Raw genomic sequence first — 18,421 nt, 5'->3', positions numbered from 1 at the left:
AAAACCAACTTTATAAATGACTAGGTTCAAAGATAGGTAACATTAGACTACAACTGGCAATGCAAATGGCACTGAGATACATATTACATTAGTACACAGATCATACACTTAACGTGAGCTAGCTAGTTAACAGTACACTTTAACTTGGATGAGCGCTTCTCTCCCTCTGTCATGGTTGCCCTTGGTTTTAAGATGTAATCCGGAGACAGGTGTTTTATACAACAGCCTTCTGTGTTCTCTTTTCGACTCCCTCATATTTGCAATCAAACGGCAGCATTTTCTCCTTATCCTTAGCTATCATACTCTGCTTCCACCAGGCATTCCACTGATTTCAATACTCGGTCCTCTAGAAAGTAGAGAGCAAGAATTGTGGAGTTCATGATCTTTTTAAGAAAGAGCAGCATTAGAAATGATTACCTACACATATTGAGCAGCTCATGTTAGACAAGCATGCTACATGGCAGACCAATCTGAACTCATCTCTCGGCATGTCTAGCCCATCCAATATCTCAGCCAATCATGGCTAGCGGGAAGGTTCCTGTATTTTTCTGTGTCTAAACCAACTAGACTCATACTTTAAAAAAAATTTTTACCACCCCTTTTCTCCCCAATTTCGTGATATCCAATTGTTTAGTAGCTACTATCTTGTCTCATCGCTACAACTCCCGTACGTGCTCGGGAGAGACGAAGGTTGAAAGTCATGCGTCCTCCGATATACAACCCAACCAAGCCGCACTGCTTCTTAACACAGCGCCATCCAACCTGGAAGCCAGCCGCACCAATGTGTCGAGGAAACACTGTGCACCTGGCAACCTTGGTTAGCGTGCACTGTGCCCGGCCTGCCACGGGAGTCGCTAGTGCGCAATGAGACAAGGATTTCCTTACCGGCCAAACCCTCCCTAACCCGGACGACGCTAGGCCAATTGTGCGTCGCCCCACGGACCTCCCGGTCGCGGCCGGTTACGATAGAGCCTGGGCGCGAACCCAGAGTCTAGACTCATACTTTTAACAATTGTATTTGCAGGTGGCATACAAGTTTGTTATTAAGGCACATGAAAGTTCACATTCCAGAAGGCATTTCTGCCCCCCAAAAAATTTGATTGAATTTTGTTGTTCAAATGCCTCTCCTGTGACGTCGTGACGTACGACACATGCCTAGTTTCTTGAAACGAGTCACATTTTATGGCGTAAAGGGTAGATACATGGAGTATCCAAGTAAGCCTATAGAGCTTGTTTTACGATGCATCCCTTCTCCTTTTACTCTCACACCCCTTCCTGTCTTTGAACACAAGGTTTATAGAGACTATCTTTTTTCTCTGCTGAATCTTGGCCTCTTTTGAGTCTTTGACTCCATCCCCCTCAAGGTCTGTTTCCATCGCTCTATCTTCATCTCAAGGCATCCTATCTAGTGTCTTTCATCCTCCCCCTCTCTCTCACTCAGGGTCCTACTTTCTGTAATTTCTGTTTCAGTGTGGGTGTTCAGTCAGCCACAGGCAATGAGTCACTCTGAAAGTGAAGTGTTTGAATGGTCAGTTTTAGTGCATGCAGAGAACACTGGGAATGGTGTGGATAGGGTGTGGATAGACCTCGATGCTAACTGTCGGTATGCGTGGCTTTAGGCCTATGTTTCTCGGATGTTCTTTTTGGGGGGGGGACTGTTTTGTGTGTAAGCATTTTGGCAGCTGATTTTGTGTGTCGGTAATTGCAATGAGAATTGGCTGTCTAAGTAGTCAAGCAGCCTACTGGATGACCCTCAAGAATGTGCACTTCTCAGTGCAAAATCTCTGAATGTAGGACTGTAAGATCTCTGACAGAAGTACTTCTCAGCAGTTTGCTGCTCTATTGATTGGTCTCTTATTGTCAAGGTCTCTTCCTACACAATGGCGGTCAGTGCAGAACATATGGGTCAACAAGTGCTCGGTGGGAACAGAGGTCTGTGTGCTGATATCTGGGGACTATTCTTAGTTGGCTGGGAGACAGGAGGCTGTTGTGAAGACCTTTGTCCTTCAGTAAAAGTGCCAGGAAGGGAAATGTCACTATTAGGCTAATCAACACATTTGAGGATAAAAAGGAATCTGGTTGAAATAAATCCCCTCCCTCCTCCCGCTCTGCTTTTCTACCTCCATTCTCTCTTCTTCCTTGTCTCTCTCTCGCTGTCTGTGGGCATGTTTCTCTTATCAGCGCTGCTCTGCTGTTTTTTTCGCCAGTTCATTGCAAACACAATGGTCCCAAAATAGCTGGAGAAAGGCGTGGTTATGGCAAACGAATGCTTCTGACTCAGGAGATAGTGGGGGGAGCCAGGAATTGTGCTGCCCGTACCCTTGGAAAGAGGCAGAGACGGAATGAGCGAGAGCCTGTGTACCTCTTTTTGTACTTTTGTGGTCTGTTTGGGTTTGTGTGTGGTGTATTTTCTGACTGAGGGAGAGGGACTTGCCAGAAACTTCTAAGATGGACCAAATGGAGAGGAAGCAGGAGAGCGAGACAGTGAGGAGAAGGGCCCAGATTTAAGGAGAGAGGGAGATGGAGGGAGAGAAGTATTGCGAGGGGGAAGAGTGCTGACCGGAGCCTTGGCCCTGAGACACTGAAGTGTTTTGCCTTGCTCTTTAGGATGAGTGTACACACACACCAGTTTTTTTCTGGATCAATAAGAGGCTTAAGTGGTGGGCCGGCCCATCGGTGCAGCTTGATACATTTTTGGGGGCATCATTTTAGAGGTGGTGTGGATTTTTTTTTTTTGGGGGGAGAATATTTAAGTAAATTTCCTGCAATTCTACAAATTTCTCCATGGAGCTGAGAGAAAATGTTAGTTTTAAAACATTTCCTGCAGTTATTTGCATTTTGCCATGGCTGACGCAGTGTTATTTTGCTTAAGCATAATAACAATCAATACTGCTAAATTCATTTTCAATTCTCCCTGACCAGGTCCAGCACACCCATTTCTTTAGCTCTAGGCAAGATCAACATATGCTGCCCCTTTGTAATGCGTAGCATGGCAGAGCAGAAAGTTCGCGACAGTTAATAAAGATTTGGAATGGATTGATAGACTAGAATGTCTGTCATAACCAATTGGTGCATTTCAGTTGAACTTACTTATTCAGTAGCACCTGGGTTGCCAACCTAGTCACATCGGAGAGTTACAATGTTACAACCACTAGGCAGCCAACTGCCTATAGTAAGAAACAGTTGTGGCTATACGTGGCTTATAATTAGTTACAACACCACGATTGTTCAAGTGTCAATAATCCGATTGATTGACATAATTTAATATTCCAGTAGAACTGTAAAAAGAGTGCGATATCATTTGAGCTTTGGAAACATGTGTTTTGAAAAATGCATGGCGGGCCTCGTTTTTTGCTGGAGGATTGTAAAAAGAAGCTTAGGCCCTATTCCTGCTACGAGATAGGAAGGAGAGTCTGAGGAGCGGGGTGGTGAACAATTCTACTTTTCAATTCACTTTAGGCCCTTGCCTTACCTTTCGCTGTGGCTGACAACATGGCATTCTTGATCAGCAGTAAGCACAAACTGTTCAATGACAAACCTTCTGAAACATATTACACTATTGAATAACACAACCAAACCATATTACTCTTGAATAATGCAACAAATGACAAGCATGTATGTGCAGACAATTAAAGGGTTTATTTTCTGTCTATGCTCATTACATTTTAGCTTCAAGACAAAAGCACAGTTTGTTGCTATAACAGCATAGCTGTGTTCGAATACCCAAACTAACATACTACGTAGTGTATTGTAAACAAAAGGTATCCTTTCAGTTGAGCGTGTCTACTGGAAGTTGATGTTGACGCTATGTGTTCCCTTTTATTTTTTTGAGCTGTGTGTGTGCATACATACATACATACATACATACATACATACATACATACATACATACATACATACATACATACAGTGCCTTGCAAAAGTATTCGGCCCCCTTGAACTTTGCGACCTTTTGCCACATTTCAGGCTTCAAACATAAAGATATAAAACTGTATCCTTCCATGATGCTCTCTTCGCTTTTAACGGACCTCTGAGACTATCACAGTGCAGGTGCATTTATACGGAGACTTGATTACACACAGGTGGATTGTATTTATCATAATTAGTCATTTAGGTCAACATTGGATCATTCAGAGATCCTCACTGAACTTCTGGAGAGAGTTTGCTGCACTGAAAGTAAAGGGGCTGAATAATTTTTGCACGCCCAATTTTTCAGTTTTTGATTTGTTAAAGTTTGACATATCCAATAAATGTCGTTCCACTTCATGATTGTGTCCCACTTGTTGTTGATGCTTCACAAAAAAATGGTTTTATATCTTTGTTTGAAGCCTGAAATGTGGCAAAAGGTTGCAAAAGTTCAAGGGGGCCGAATACTTTTGCAAGGCACTGTATGTCAGTGCTGCATTGGACTAAGGTACGGTGGCATAGTATAGAGGTCGACCGATTTTATGATTTTTCAATACCGATTTATTGGAGGACCAAAAAAATGTTGATACCGATTTAATCGGCCAATTTATTTTATTTGCAATAATGACAATTACAACAATGAACACTTTTATTTGAACTTAATATAATCAATTTGGCCTCAAATAAATGAAACATGTTCAATTTGGTTTAAATAATGCAAAAACAAAGTGTTGGAGAAGAAAGTAAAAGTGCAATGTTTACCATGTAAGAAAGCTAACGTTTAAGATCCTTGCTCAGAACATGAGAACATATGAAAGCTGGTGGTTCCTTTTAACATGAGTCTTCAATATTCCAAGGCAAGAGGTTTTAGGTTGTATTTATAGGACTATTTCTCTATACCATTTGTATTTCATATACCTTTGAGTATTAATGTTCTTATAGGCACTATAGTATTGCCAGTGTAACAGTATAGCTTCCGTCCCTCTCCTCGCCCCTACCTGGGCTCGAACCAGGAACACATCGACAACAGCCACACTTGAAGCCACGGCCCTTGCTGTGCAAGGGGAACAACTACTCCAAGTCTCAGAGCGAGTGACGTTTGAAACGCTATTAGCGCGCACCCCGCTAACTAGCTAACCATTTCACATCGGTTACACCAGCCATTAGGCTGATGGGCTTGAAGTCATAAACAGCGCTGTGCTTGCGATGAGCTGCTGGCAAAACGCACGAAAGTGCTGTTTGAATGAATGCTTATGAGCCTGCTGGTGCCCACCATCGCTCAGTCAGACTGTTCTATCAAATCATAGACTTAATTATAACATAACACAGAAATACAAGCCTTTGGTCATTAATATGGTTGAATCCAGAAACTATCATTTCGAAAACAAAAAGTTTATTTCAGTGAAATACGGAACCGTGGCACGGGTGGCATCCCTAAGTCGAAATATTCTTGTTATATTTCACAACCTTCAATGTTATATCATAATTACGTAAAATTCTGGCAAATTAGTTCGCAATGAGCCAGGCTTCTCAAACTGTTGCATATACTGTGACTCTGCGTGCAATGAACGCAAGAGAAGGGAGACAATTTCACCTGGTTAATGTTGCCTGCTATCCTGGATTTCTTTTAGCTAAATATGCAGGTTTAAAAATGCATACATCTATGTATTGATTTTAAGAAAGGCATTTGTGTTTCTGGTTAGGTACAGTAGTCCCAACGATTTTGCTTTTTTGCAAATGAGCATTTAAATCATCCCCCAGCGCTGCATCGATTATATGCAACGCAGGACATGCTAGATAAACTAGTAATATCATCAACCATGTGTAGTTATAACTAGTGATCATGATTGATTGATTGTTTTTTATAAGAAGTGTAATGCTAACTGCTAATGCCAACTTACCTTGGCTTCAACTGCATTTGCGTAACAGGTCTCCTTGTGGAGTGCAACGAGAGGCAGGTGGTTATAGCGTTGGACTTGTTAACTGTTGGACTTGTTAACTGTAAGGTTGCAAGATTGAATCCCCCGAGCTGACAAGGTGATAATCTGTCTTTCTGCCCCCTGGCTCGTTTCTGAGCCGTTGAACTGGGACTCAACTATTTCCCTATACCGACGTTTAGCCTGCTTGATTGCTTTGCGGAGGGAAGAACTACACTGTTTGTATTCTTCCATATTTCCAGTCTTCTAGCCCTGGTTAAAGTCGGTAGTTCCGCGCTTTCAGTTTTGCGGGAATTCTCCCTTTTTATCCACGGTTTCTGTTTGGGTTAGGTTTTAATAGTCACAGTGGGTACAACATCTCCTATGCACTTCCTGAATCTCATTCACCGTATCGATATATTTGTCTATTCTGAAGCTACTCTGAACATATCCCACTCCGCGTGATCAAAACAATCTTGAAGCATGGATTCTTATTGGTCAGACCAGCGTTGACTAGTCCTCATAAGGCCCTCCCCCCACCTTCCTGTTTGAGTTTCTGCCTATAGGAGGGGAGGAGGAATATGGAATTGTTGTCCGATTTGCCAAATGGAGGACGGGGGAGGGCCTTCTATGCATTCTGGAAGGTACTATAGCAATGTTCGGGTTTTAGCAGCGCCGACGGAGATGGCAGCATCGCGACTAGTTCTTAAGGTTCTTGGTCACCTCCCTGACCAAGACCCTTCTTCCCCGATTACTCAGTTTGGCTGGATGGCCAGCTCTAGGAAGTCTTGGTGGTTCCAAGCTTCTTCCATTTAAGAATGATTGAGGCCACTGTGTTTTGGGGAATATTTTTTGGTACCCTTCCCCAGATCTCTGCCTCGACACCATCTGGGTTTCGGAGCTCTACGGACAATTCCTTCGATTGTTTTTGCTCTGACATGCACTGTCAACTGTGAGACCTTTATATAGATAGGTGTGTCTTTCCAAATCATGTCCAATCAATTAAATTTACCACAGGTGGACTCCAAGTTGTAGAAACATCTCAAGGATGATCAATGGAAACAAGATGCACCTGAGCTCAATTTCGGGGTCTGAATTCTTTGGTAAATAAAGTATTTCTGTGTTTTTAATACATTTGCAAAAATGTATAAAATACTGTTTTTGCTTTTTAATAATGGGGTATTGTGTGTAGATTGAGGTAAACTATTTAATCCATTTTAGAATAAGGCTGTAACATTGTGTAGGCTAGGCTACCTATGCCTTTTTAATCCCAAATTATTGACTGGAATTAATCATTGTATGATTATCTTCTTAATTAAGATGCAAAGGCCAACATGATGCAACCCTACATACAGCAAGCTCAGCCCTGTTAGTGTTTGTCCAATAGCATTTGTCTGTTTGTGTAAAGGGTTTTCATCCTCTCTAGGGCTGAGTTTTTTTAAATTTATCAACCTATCTAGGCTAGATGGGACTCTACTGTCCCACCTGACCAACATCCAGTGAAAGTGAATTGTAAATATTTAACATTCTTGAAAATACACACGCAATATGTCAAAAATAAAGCTTAACTTCCTGCTAATCCAGCCACTGTCAGATTTCAAAAGGCTTTATGGCGAAAGCAAACCATGTGATTATCTGGGGACAGCACCCCATCAAACAAACACAGACAATCATATTTCATCCTGCGACACAACTCAGAAATAACGATATAATTCATGCCTGACCTTTGAAGAGCTTCTTCTGTTGGTACTTCAATATGTCCCATAAACATCACAAATGGTCCTTTTTGTTAGATGAATTCCGTCGTTATCTCCAAAATGTCAATTTATTTGGCGCGTTTGATCCAGGAAAAAAAACAGTTCCAACTCTCGCAACATGAATTCTAAATATCTAATAAGTTACCTATAATCTTTGTCCAAACATTTCAAACAACTTTAGGTATTTTTTTACATCAATAACCGATCAAATTTAAGACGGGATAAACTGCCTTCAATAGCGGATAAAACCAAAGTGGAGCGAACTTTCAGGTCGTGCGCCCCAACCACAACAGGATACTCGACCCTCATTCTGAACAGCCCTACTTCATTTCTCAAAGGAAAAACATCAACCAATTTCTAAAGACTGACATCCCGTGGAAGCGATAGGAATGGCAAGCAAGTGCCTTAGAAATATAGATCCACATAGAAAACCCATTTGTAAAGTGACCTCAAAAAAAATAAAATAAAATAAATCCTGGATGGTTTGTCCTCTGGGTTTCACCTGCCAAATAAGTTCTGTTATCCTCAGACATCATTGAAACAGTTTTAGAAACTTCAGTGTCTTCTATCCAAATCTACTAATTTGCATTTCCTCGCTTCTGGGCCTGAGGAGAAGGCGGTATACTTTGGGCACACTTTTTTCATCCGGACGTGAAAATACCGCCCCCTAGCCTAGATGGTACTTTTTTTATTTTATTTTTTTTTTTATACCATATGACCTGATTTATTTTTCCTAATCTGTTCCCATCATAGCCCATATGAAACATTATTAACGTAGTTTTAGGAGGCTCGGTCAAGCCGGCAGCTACTGCGACAATTTAAGAATGTAATTTCAGAATGTCTGTTAGACATTTTAGCAAATCTCTATAGATTACTTTTAGCTGGATCCACTAGCTAACCGAACCTTTTTTTAACCTACTTCCTACAAAAAAACTAAAGCTGGAATTGGGGGCTGTATATACCCCACCAGGTGCTGTAGCAGAGAGCACAGTCTGACTAGGGCTGCTGGAGTCTTTGACAATTTTTTGGGCCTTCCTCTGACACCGCCTGGTATGGATGGCAGGAAGCTTGGCCCCGGTGATGTACTGGGCCATGCGCACTACCCTCTGTAGTGCCTTGCGGTCAGAGGCCGAGCAGTTGCCATACCAGGCAGTGATGCAACCAGTCAGGATGCTCTCGATGGTGCAGCTGTAGAAATCTTTGAGGACCCATGCCAAATATTTTCAGTCTCCTGAGTGGGAATAGGCTTTGTTGTGCCTTCATGACTGACTTGATGTGTATTGGACCATGATAGTTTGTTGTTGATGTGGACACCAAGGAACTTGAAGCTTTCAACCTGCTCCTCTACAGCCCTGTCGATGAGAATGGGGGCGTGCTCGGCCCTCCTTTTCCTGTAGTCCACAATAATCTCCTTAGTCTTGGTTACGTTAAGGGATAGGTTGTTATTCTGGCACCACACTGCCAGGTCTCTGACCTCATCCCTATAGGCTGTCTCATCGTTGTTGTTGGTGATGAGGCCTACCACTTGTCATCGGCAAACTTAATGATAGCGTTGGAGTCGTGCCTGGCTATGCAGTCATGCGTGAACAGGGTTGTCGGGAACAGCAGATGCTCTCATAAATGCTTCAGTGTTGCTTGTCTCAAAGCGAGCATAGAAGTAATTTAGCTCGTTGGGGTATGTACGTACAGTCACTGTGGGGACGAAGCCAGTGACTGATGTGGTGTACTCCTCAATGCCATCGGAAGAATCCCGGAACATATTCCAGTTTCTGCTAGCAAAACATTCCTGTAGCTTAGCATCGTGTCATCTGACCACTTTATTGACTGAGTCACTGGCGCTTCCTGCTTTAATGTTAGCTTGTCAACTTACCAACCTGAAGATCATTGACGTCATGATTTTTCAGTTGACTTGAAAGCACCATAAGTCAGTCGAGTGAACTATCCCTTGTTATAACATCTTTGGTCTGACAGACGCTGAAGTGACAACCAGAATGCATTGTATGATATCAACAAACATGGTGCCACACACAGCTGTTAAATAGCTTAGCATTAGCTCATCATAGTCATTACAACACTCAAAGTGTTTTGCACACGTGTCCTGTGTCCACTGCAATCTATGCAAGAATCAGAATGCATGTTTTGTCACCAGTACTTGAAAAGGTGAATAAAACCAGTAAATACATTATGATCCACACATACATGTGTGCTACAGCAGAAACAACACGGTATACAGAAAATAAGCCACTTACTTTTGAAAGGAATGCACATGTGTTCAAAGTCCAATTTGTAAGGAAAGCAACCATGAAGGCAATACGGGCACCAGGCAGAAAATGTGCTGGGGGGAAACTTTTGTGCACGGCCTGTTCTGCCCAGAGATGCGCAATGTCTTCATACTTGATCTGGGGAAACACTGGGGAAGTGCTTAGGCTGTCATTGAAGAGAAGTTTTCAATCTCCAGTAAAGCCTCAAACGTAAATTGTCCAACGGTGAAACGGGCAACTTCTTATGTGAATTAACGAGAAGGTGGAACACACCTTAATTCAAACTGTTAGAAAATATTTTGAAATTGAGAAGTTTAAAACAGCCTATAGATAATTAGCAGGCAGTGTGCCTTGGTTTGAGGGCAGCACAGGTAACTATCCTGTTGCATAACAATCATATTTTGGAAAAGTGAGAGCATCCTGACATCACGCGCATGAGAACTCACAGGGGTGACGGTTAGAGATATTTTTGGAACTTGTGCATGAAAAGGTTAATCAAGGTGAACATTATTATTGCACACAGTCCATGAAACTTATTATTTGACTTGTTAAGCAAGTTTTTACTCCTGAACTTATTTAGGATTTACATAACAAAGGGGTTGAATACGTATTGACTGAAGACATTTCAGCTCTATATTTTATTAATTTCAAAAAATATAATTCCATTTTGACGTGTGTGTGTGTAGACCAGTGACACACTTTCTATTCAATCCATTATTAAATTCATGCTGTAACACAACAAAATGTAGAGAAAGTCAAGGGGTGTGAATACTTTCTGAAGGCACTGTACTTTATATCTGTTTTAAGTCATTTTTAGTTTAGACAGTGTTTTTCCATCCTAAATGTGTATTCATTTTTATACACACTGGTCTCAACTCTTGATAAACAAGAACACGTGTCCACAGTCCCTCAGCCTCACTAACGTTCCATTTTCTTCATGATCTTCCTCTTCCCAGGTCGTCTGCTCTTCATTCATCCCTCCCGTTCCCATTTGCCTCTGCATTCCTCACTAACGGGACAATTGTCACAGTTTTAGGGTTTTTCTTGTACCCTATTGACTACATGGGCAGCATTGGACACACACACACACACCACCACTTTCCTTTAATGCAGCTGCCTGACTGAACAGTGGACATGTTTCCTACTGCTCTCTTTCTGTGTCTTTATTTAGCCTGTCTCTGATCTTACACAATCAGCAATATGGAACTACCTTGCTTCACAGTGATGCAGTAATTTCCTCTCACTCATGGTCATGCCTGGGTGATGTTAATTTTATAGTGCACAAGTCCATTGGCTGGTGTAGCATTTGTTTATGGATGAAGGGAGATGTAAGATGGTGACAGAGAGCAGGGTGAGAAGTGTAGAAGGAGCAGGGACAGATGGTGGGATACTGAGTGTTTGTGTGTGCGCCAGCCTTGAAAGGGCAAAGGATTTTGGCATGGTGACACGAGAGGGCATTACTGGCACATGCCAACCATGTCACATCTGTGGGGGGAATTAGAATGAGAGATGGAGTGAGTGCGAAGTAGAGCTGGGACAATATACCGAAAAATGCCTAAATAACGCTTCTGCAGATGTCTTTGTTCGAAAACCATTATTCTGTCAACAGTAATAGCCTATGCATTATGTTGATTCCTGCTATAAAATTATCTGCTTCTTCATCTCGCATCTCTTCTGTCTTCATCTCGCTGTTTTCTGCTGTGTGAGCGAGCCACTCACTTACTCTTCCCACTGTGTGCACGGAGGAGGAGGAGAGATTCTGAGAAGCGTAACCATTTGACCTTTGCTTAATGTTTTCAAAACAACTACTGCAAAAGATGGGCATGTGAGAGTAGGGCTCATAATATGGGCAAAATGTGTCAGTATTTTTTTGTTGTTGACTATTTTATGTTTTTGAATAATAGTTCTGAATTTGCTTTGAGTAGTGCGTGATTGTTTTAAACTGTTCAATTCAACCCAAAAATTATTTTCTGAATATTCTGCACTCATTTGAGATCATTTCTACACTGCCACATACAGTGCCTTGCAAAAGTATTCGGCCCCCTTGAACTTTGCGACCTTTTGCCACATTTCAGGCTTCAAACATAAAGATATAAAACTGTATTTTTTTGTGAAGAATCAACAACAAGTGGGACACAATCATGAAGTGGAATGACATTTATTGGATATTTCAAACTTTTTTAACAAATCAAAAACTGAAAAATTGGGCGTGCAAAAATTATTCAACACACCGCACCGCTACACTCGGGAACACGATCAGAGATCAATAACCACAACTACTGCAGTGTGTGTGTGTGACCTGTCTTCTGCAATGGCAACCTGTTCATGCTGTGTGTTTTAACCTCAGAGGGATTGACTCGTGCTGTCAGTCAGTTGATTTAGCTTTCACCTCCACATCAGATGAGATGGAGACATTCCATTGTATTAACCTGGGGATAAGTGTCTTTGAGACTATGATTTGACTGCTCTTCTCTGTTCTGTGTTCAGCATTCTCTCTCTAGATTTCTGTCTCTCCCTCTTGGAACGGCTGACCTACTTTAAGAAAGTAGCTTAGAAACGTGTTGCTGTGCTCCAGGCAGAAAGATCACAGCCGCAAGGCATTGTGGCATGGCAAGGAGGTTGTAGGTGCATCTCCAACTGGGAGACAGTCACTCAGACGTGTGCCACGTCAACTGCTTTCCCCTTCACACATTCTCCATTTTTACACTATAATGGGTATGAGCCACCAAACAAAGCACTAATGGATGTCTTGATTTTTTTTATTTCTTTATTGTGCCAGTCTCAACATGTTGTATGGGAACTCCTATCCATATACAGGGTGTTGCTGTGAAATGGTTTGAGAAAATCAATTGACCTGATGAGAACTTTGGTGAGATGCCTGGTTCTCAAGATATAGGACACTTAGAGGGGTAGTGAGAACATTTCAGCGTCAAGTTAACTCAGCCACCCACATAAATACTGTCACACACACTAAAACTGTACAAGTACCTCATCAGCACTCATGAACACACCGTCAGCAGCATGAATCAGTGAGGGGTATGGAGGACACACACACACACACACACACACAAGGTCAGTGTCACAGTAGGAAGTAGGTGCGGACAAAGTCATCAACGGCATTTTGGGAGTGTGTGGTTCATGTTGCTAGTAGCCTGTGTGTGGTAGTGATTTTGACTGCACATCATGAAGCCTGTTTTATTTGGAGTTTTCTTCACTATCAACAGAGGTGTAGGGGTGTGTTATTGATCCTATCAGAGACTGAATAACTCCAGGAGACTGAGTGACTTGATCCTGTCTGTTGGAGTGGTGTGTTCTCTCATTGTGTGCTCCGTCTCAGAACCGGCAGTTTCTTCAGCATTTCCTCCTTAGTGATGCCACTTACTGTTGATCCTGGGTTAAAGGGGGACAACCGGGCAAGCCAGGGAGGGGAAGGAGGGAGAACGAGGTAGAGCGAGGGTTGGGGAGTGAGTTTGGGTGTGAGACACACATCAAACAGCAATGTCATGAATCTAGATGTCTTTAATACCAGCCACTAGGGACAAGCTAACCACGTATTACTTATGCTTAACATCAAGTTTTTTTCTGTTTCAACAACCTTAGGGAGAGGGGGATAAAGAGAGCTAGATGAAGTACTGGGAAGAGTGAAACGGAGAGTGAGGTAGAAGAGAACACGAACGCACTTGCGTAGGCACACACAAATAACTACTGTACATTGATATTGACATTTCTACATTGCCCTGTGTGATCTAGCTTGAGTGAATTCTGTAAAAGTGTTGTCTTAGAGGAGCTAATCCTCCTCGTGTGTTGCCTAGGGTTTAGGAAGGTTGAGGTGCAAACTTGCTCTTTTGCACTTTCACCCGCATACATATGTGACCCGTTTCAGGAAACTAGGCGTATGTCGCAAGTCACGACTTCACAGGAGACGTTTTGAACATAAGCGTTTAAAATTGTTTTTTTTTTAAACGAGTTTTGTGGCAGAAATGCTTTCTTGAACATGTGAACTTTCGTGTGCCTTAATAACAAACTGTATATAAATGCACACTTGTGTATGCACGCAAACAAAGACCGTATGTAACAGGCTGGTTTCTCAGTAAAACCCAGGCATGAGCACTGCATCACTAACCTCAAACAGCAGAGGTTAATTCCAGTAAAATGACCCCCCCTCTCAATTTCCTCCTTTCTGACCACAACCTCCCCTCAATATTCTCATTCCTCCCTCGCGTCAGTCCAGATAACAATACCAGGAACAGGGTTTCTCATAACACTCAGTATTTCCTAGATATGACACCACTGTCTACTACCACAGCACTAAGGGGGATGTAATACTGCCCCCACAGTTTGTAAAGATTCTTACAACACTTAATGCTCTTTTGTATTCGAAGTTGTTACATGACTATTGGCCTATGCTGGGACACAGTGAGATTAATGTTGGAATAAAGAGCAGGAGAACTAATCCTTCCCCCCTCTATCTCCCCCTCTCTCTGTCCCTATAGAGAAGTTGGTAGCGTACCAGAGGGAGTTCCATGCCCTGAAAGAGCGCCTCCGTGTGGCTGAGCACCGGACCCTGCAGCGCTCCTCAGAGCTCAACAACATCCTGGAGCAGTTCAGACGGGCCATCGCTGAGACCAACGGCAGCAAGGACGCTCTCATCAACTTCTCAGGTACACACACACACACACCCAATATATTTTACTATCGTTGTGGGGATCTAAAATTGATTTCCATTAGGAATCCTATTTTCCCTAACCCTAAACCTAACCCCTAAGCTTAAAATAACCTTTGCCCTCGTGGGGACGGGGGAATTTTCCTTGTTTTAGTATCCTTGTGGGGACTTGGGGGATTTCCGATTCCCACAAAGATAGTAATACAAGCACACAATACACACAGGATGGATCTCCATTCACTAGTTTCAGGTCACTGATCACAATATACTCCCACATCAAGAAACATGCAAGCTGAATCCCCCCTTTTCTTAATTGGGAACTCAGGTTGATTAGACTGGATCATTCAGTTCTCCTCTTATATAATAGTCTTTCCCCTCACTCCGACTGCTGCCTTCTGGCTGTGGTCCATCTTCATCCTACCCAGCCCTTTAGTAATGCTGGACTAGAAGTAAAATTACCATGAAGCTCTAACTCCCACCACCACCAACTGTTCTACCAGTTGTAACTTTATGATTCTCAACCATTCTACCAACTCTGATTCCTTCTTGTATTGTTATGGCAGATGAGACACAGAAATTGCTGAAGGAGCTGGCCAGTAGGAAGCCCCTTCAGGTGCCGAACATCTACCACCATATGCCTCACCTGCTCAACAATGAGGGCAGTCTGCACCCCGCTGTCCAGGTGGGCATGGGCCGCACTGGAGGTGAGACATACACACACATACATTTGCTCGCTCACATACAATGCCAGTCAAAACTTTGGACACACCTACTCATTCAAGCGTTTTTCTTTATTTTTACTATTTTCTACATTGTTGAATAATAGTGAAGACATCAAAACTATGAAATAACACATGGAATCATGTAGTAACCAAAAAAGTAGCCACCCTTTGCCTTGATGAAAGCTTTGCATTCTCTCAACCAGCTTCATGGGGTAGTCACCTGGAATGCTTTTCCAACAGTCTTGAAGGAGTTCCCACATATTCTGGACACTTGTTGGCTGCTTTTCCTTCACTCTGCGTTCCAACTCATACCAAGCCATCTCAATTGTGTTGAGGTCGGTGTGATTGTGGAAGCCATTGAGGTCGGTGTGATTGTGGAAGCCATTGAGGTCGGTGTGATTGTGGAAGCCATTGAGGTCGGTGTGATTGTGGAAGCCATTGAGGTCGGTGTGATTGTGGAAGCCATTGAGGTCGGTGTGATTGTGGAAGCCATTGAGGTCGGTGTGATTGTGGAAGCCATTGAGGTCGGTGTGATTGTGGAAGCCATTGAGGTCGGTGTGATTGTGGAAGCCATTGAGGTCGGTGTGATTGTGGAAGCCATTGAGGTCGGTGTGATTGTGGAAGCCAGGTCATCTGATGCAGCACTCCATCACTCTCCTTCTTGGTCAAATAGCCCTTACACAGCCTGGAGGTGTGTTGGGTTATTGTCCTGTTGAAAAACAAATGATAAGCCATCCCATCTGCTAAGTAGGACAATCGCTGCAGAATGCTCTGGTTGCCATGCTGGTTAAGAGTGCCTTGAATTCTAAATAAATCAGTGTCACCAGAAAAGCACCATCACACCACCACCTCCATGCTTCACGGTGGGAACCACACATGCGTAGATCATCTGTTCACCTACTCTGCCTCTCAAAGACCAGGCAGTTGGAACCAAAAATCTAAAATTTGGACTCATCAGAGAAAAGGACAGATTTCCACTGGTCCATTGCTTGTGTTTCTTGTCCCAAGCAAGTCTCTTCTTATTATTGGTGTCCTTTAGTAGTGGTTTCTTTGCAGCAATTTGACCATGAAGGCCTGATTCACGTAGTCTCCTCTGAACAGTTGCTGTGTATTCCTTTCCTGTGGCGGTCCTCATGAGAGCCGGTTTCATCATAGCACCTTTTTTTTTTGCGACTGCACATGAACTTTAAAAGTTCTTGAAATGTTCCTGATCAAATGACCATGTCTTAAAGTATAAATACAATTTTCTCCGCCTCAAGTCCTCAACTGGCAGCTTCATTGAATACTCCATGCAAAACACCAGTCTCGACGTCAACAGTGAATAGGCGACTCTTGGATGCTGGCCTTCTAGGCTAGACTGGTGTTTTTGCGGGTACTATTTAAGGAAGCTGCCAGTTGAGGACTTGTGAGGCGTCTGTTTCTCAAACTCGACACACTAATGTACTTGTCCTCTTGCTCGGTTGTGCACCGGTGCCTCGCACTCCTCTTTCTATTCTGGTTAAGGCCAGTTTGCGCTGTTCTGTGAAGGGAGTAGTACACAGCGTTGTACAAGATCTTCAGTTTCTTAGCAAATTCTCACATGGAATAGCCTTTATTTCTCCGAACAAGAATAGACTGACGAGGAGTTTCAGACAAATTTTATTTGTTTCTGTTCATTTTGAGCCTGTAATCAAACCCGCAAATGCTGATGCTCCAGATACTCAAATAGTCTCAAGAAGGCCAGTTTTATTGCTTCTTTATTAGGAACAACAGTTTTCAGCTGTGCTAACATAATTGCAAAAGGGTTTTCTAATGATCAATTAGCCATTTTAAAGGATAAATGTAGATTAGCTAACACAACATGCCATGTCATACTGCATGGAAACGTATTTAGCAGATGTTGTTGCGGGTGTAGTGAAATGCTTGTCTTCCTAGCTCCGACAGTGCAGTAGTATCTAACAATTCAGTTAGTATCTAACAAGTGAACAATAACTTGGTTTAGGGTCAAGAGCGCCCTACCTGACCTCCTCTCTCAATCTCCCCCTCTCAGTAAGACTATTTAATTTTCTATCCTCCCTCATTCACTTTCTGTTTTCTTCCTCAATTTCTCTCTTTGTGAGGGTGTGGGACATTAAGGTTATTTAAAGCAGTGCAAATTGGGACATCAGAATGCAGAGAGTGAGATGGAGAGAGAAATTAAATGACGAAGATCTGAGAATGGGAGTAGGAGTGATTCTCTCCAGCCTGTCTTTTAGGCATGACTCATAGGGATCTATTCATATGTGTTCAGGTTTTATTTAGGTAAATTTGTCTTCTTTTGTATAATTGTGTGGGAATGAGTGCTTGCCATGTAGCGGCCCGTGGGTGGTTTTATTTTGTCACCTAAGTTTTCTTAGCTCCGAAAATGAAATTTTCAGGCCCCCTGACCATCCGCTTAAGAAAAAAATCGTCCCACGGCTGAATCTAGTTGATGACCCCTTGTCTAGGATCTGAACTCAAACGCATCACTCCTCTGTCTACCAGGCCTTACTATACACCCTGGACCCCCATATTCTGTCTCTGTCTACCAGGCCTTACTATACACCCTGCCCCCCATATTTTGTCTCTGTGCAGACGTCAGCTCACCAATCACCATTTACTTCTGTCAGAGGAGGCCCAGATGGATGTGATGATCAGGGTTCTGTTCTGAGAGATAATGGGGGGGGGGGGGTTGTTGAGTGATGGCATGAGAAGTAAAGAAAGAACTGGAGGGATGGTTTGTTCCCCCCTCCCTCATTATCCCTTTAGCTTCCCTTTACACTTGTTCTCCCTCTCACCATCTTCTCTCGTTCTCCCTCCTTTTCTCTCTCTCTCTCTCTCTCTCTGCCTCGTGTTCTTTTCTTGGTCTCTTTTCCTCTCCCTCCCAATCTCTCTCATTTCATACTCAACCTACTTTCCTGGTCCAGTTTGTGTCTGTGCTGTTCTCTGCTGTGTGGAGCGACAAAGCAAAACGTGGATTGATTCCAGATCAGTCCACCACTCTTTCATCTCTGTGTATGGTCTTCCCCAACCGTTCCCCCTTATTTTCCCGTGTTTGTCCTAGAGCTGCTTTCCATATTAGCCCCATAATAGAGATGAAACACCCACACACTGTAGGCACGTGAGGCTTTGTACCATAGTGCTACAGTCACTCTTTGTGTTACTCCCGGTTCTCATTCTCACTCCTGGTGCAAATGGG

General features: G+C 42.9%; 1 protein-coding gene across 2 annotated transcripts in view; it reads left to right on the top strand.

Moving 5' to 3' along the window:
* Nucleotides 1-18,421, top strand: part of mgat4a (alpha-1,3-mannosyl-glycoprotein 4-beta-N-acetylglucosaminyltransferase A) — a 47,515-nt gene that overhangs the window by 15,387 nt on the left and 13,707 nt on the right. For both annotated transcript variants that reach the window (XM_035773619.2, XM_035773620.2), the window contains 2 exons: nucleotides 14,334-14,501; nucleotides 15,067-15,207. In XM_035773619.2, the coding sequence (XP_035629512.1) occupies nucleotides 14,334-14,501; nucleotides 15,067-15,207 (309 nt within the window). The remainder of the gene's footprint in view (nucleotides 1-14,333; nucleotides 14,502-15,066; nucleotides 15,208-18,421) is intronic.

The sequence above is a fragment of the Oncorhynchus keta genome, chromosome 7 (assembly GCF_023373465.1).
Source record: "Oncorhynchus keta strain PuntledgeMale-10-30-2019 chromosome 7, Oket_V2, whole genome shotgun sequence".
Lineage (NCBI taxonomy): Eukaryota > Metazoa > Chordata > Actinopteri > Salmoniformes > Salmonidae > Oncorhynchus > Oncorhynchus keta.
The sequence above is the reverse complement of the archived record's forward strand: the minus strand, read 5'-3'. Positions and strand labels throughout refer to the sequence as shown.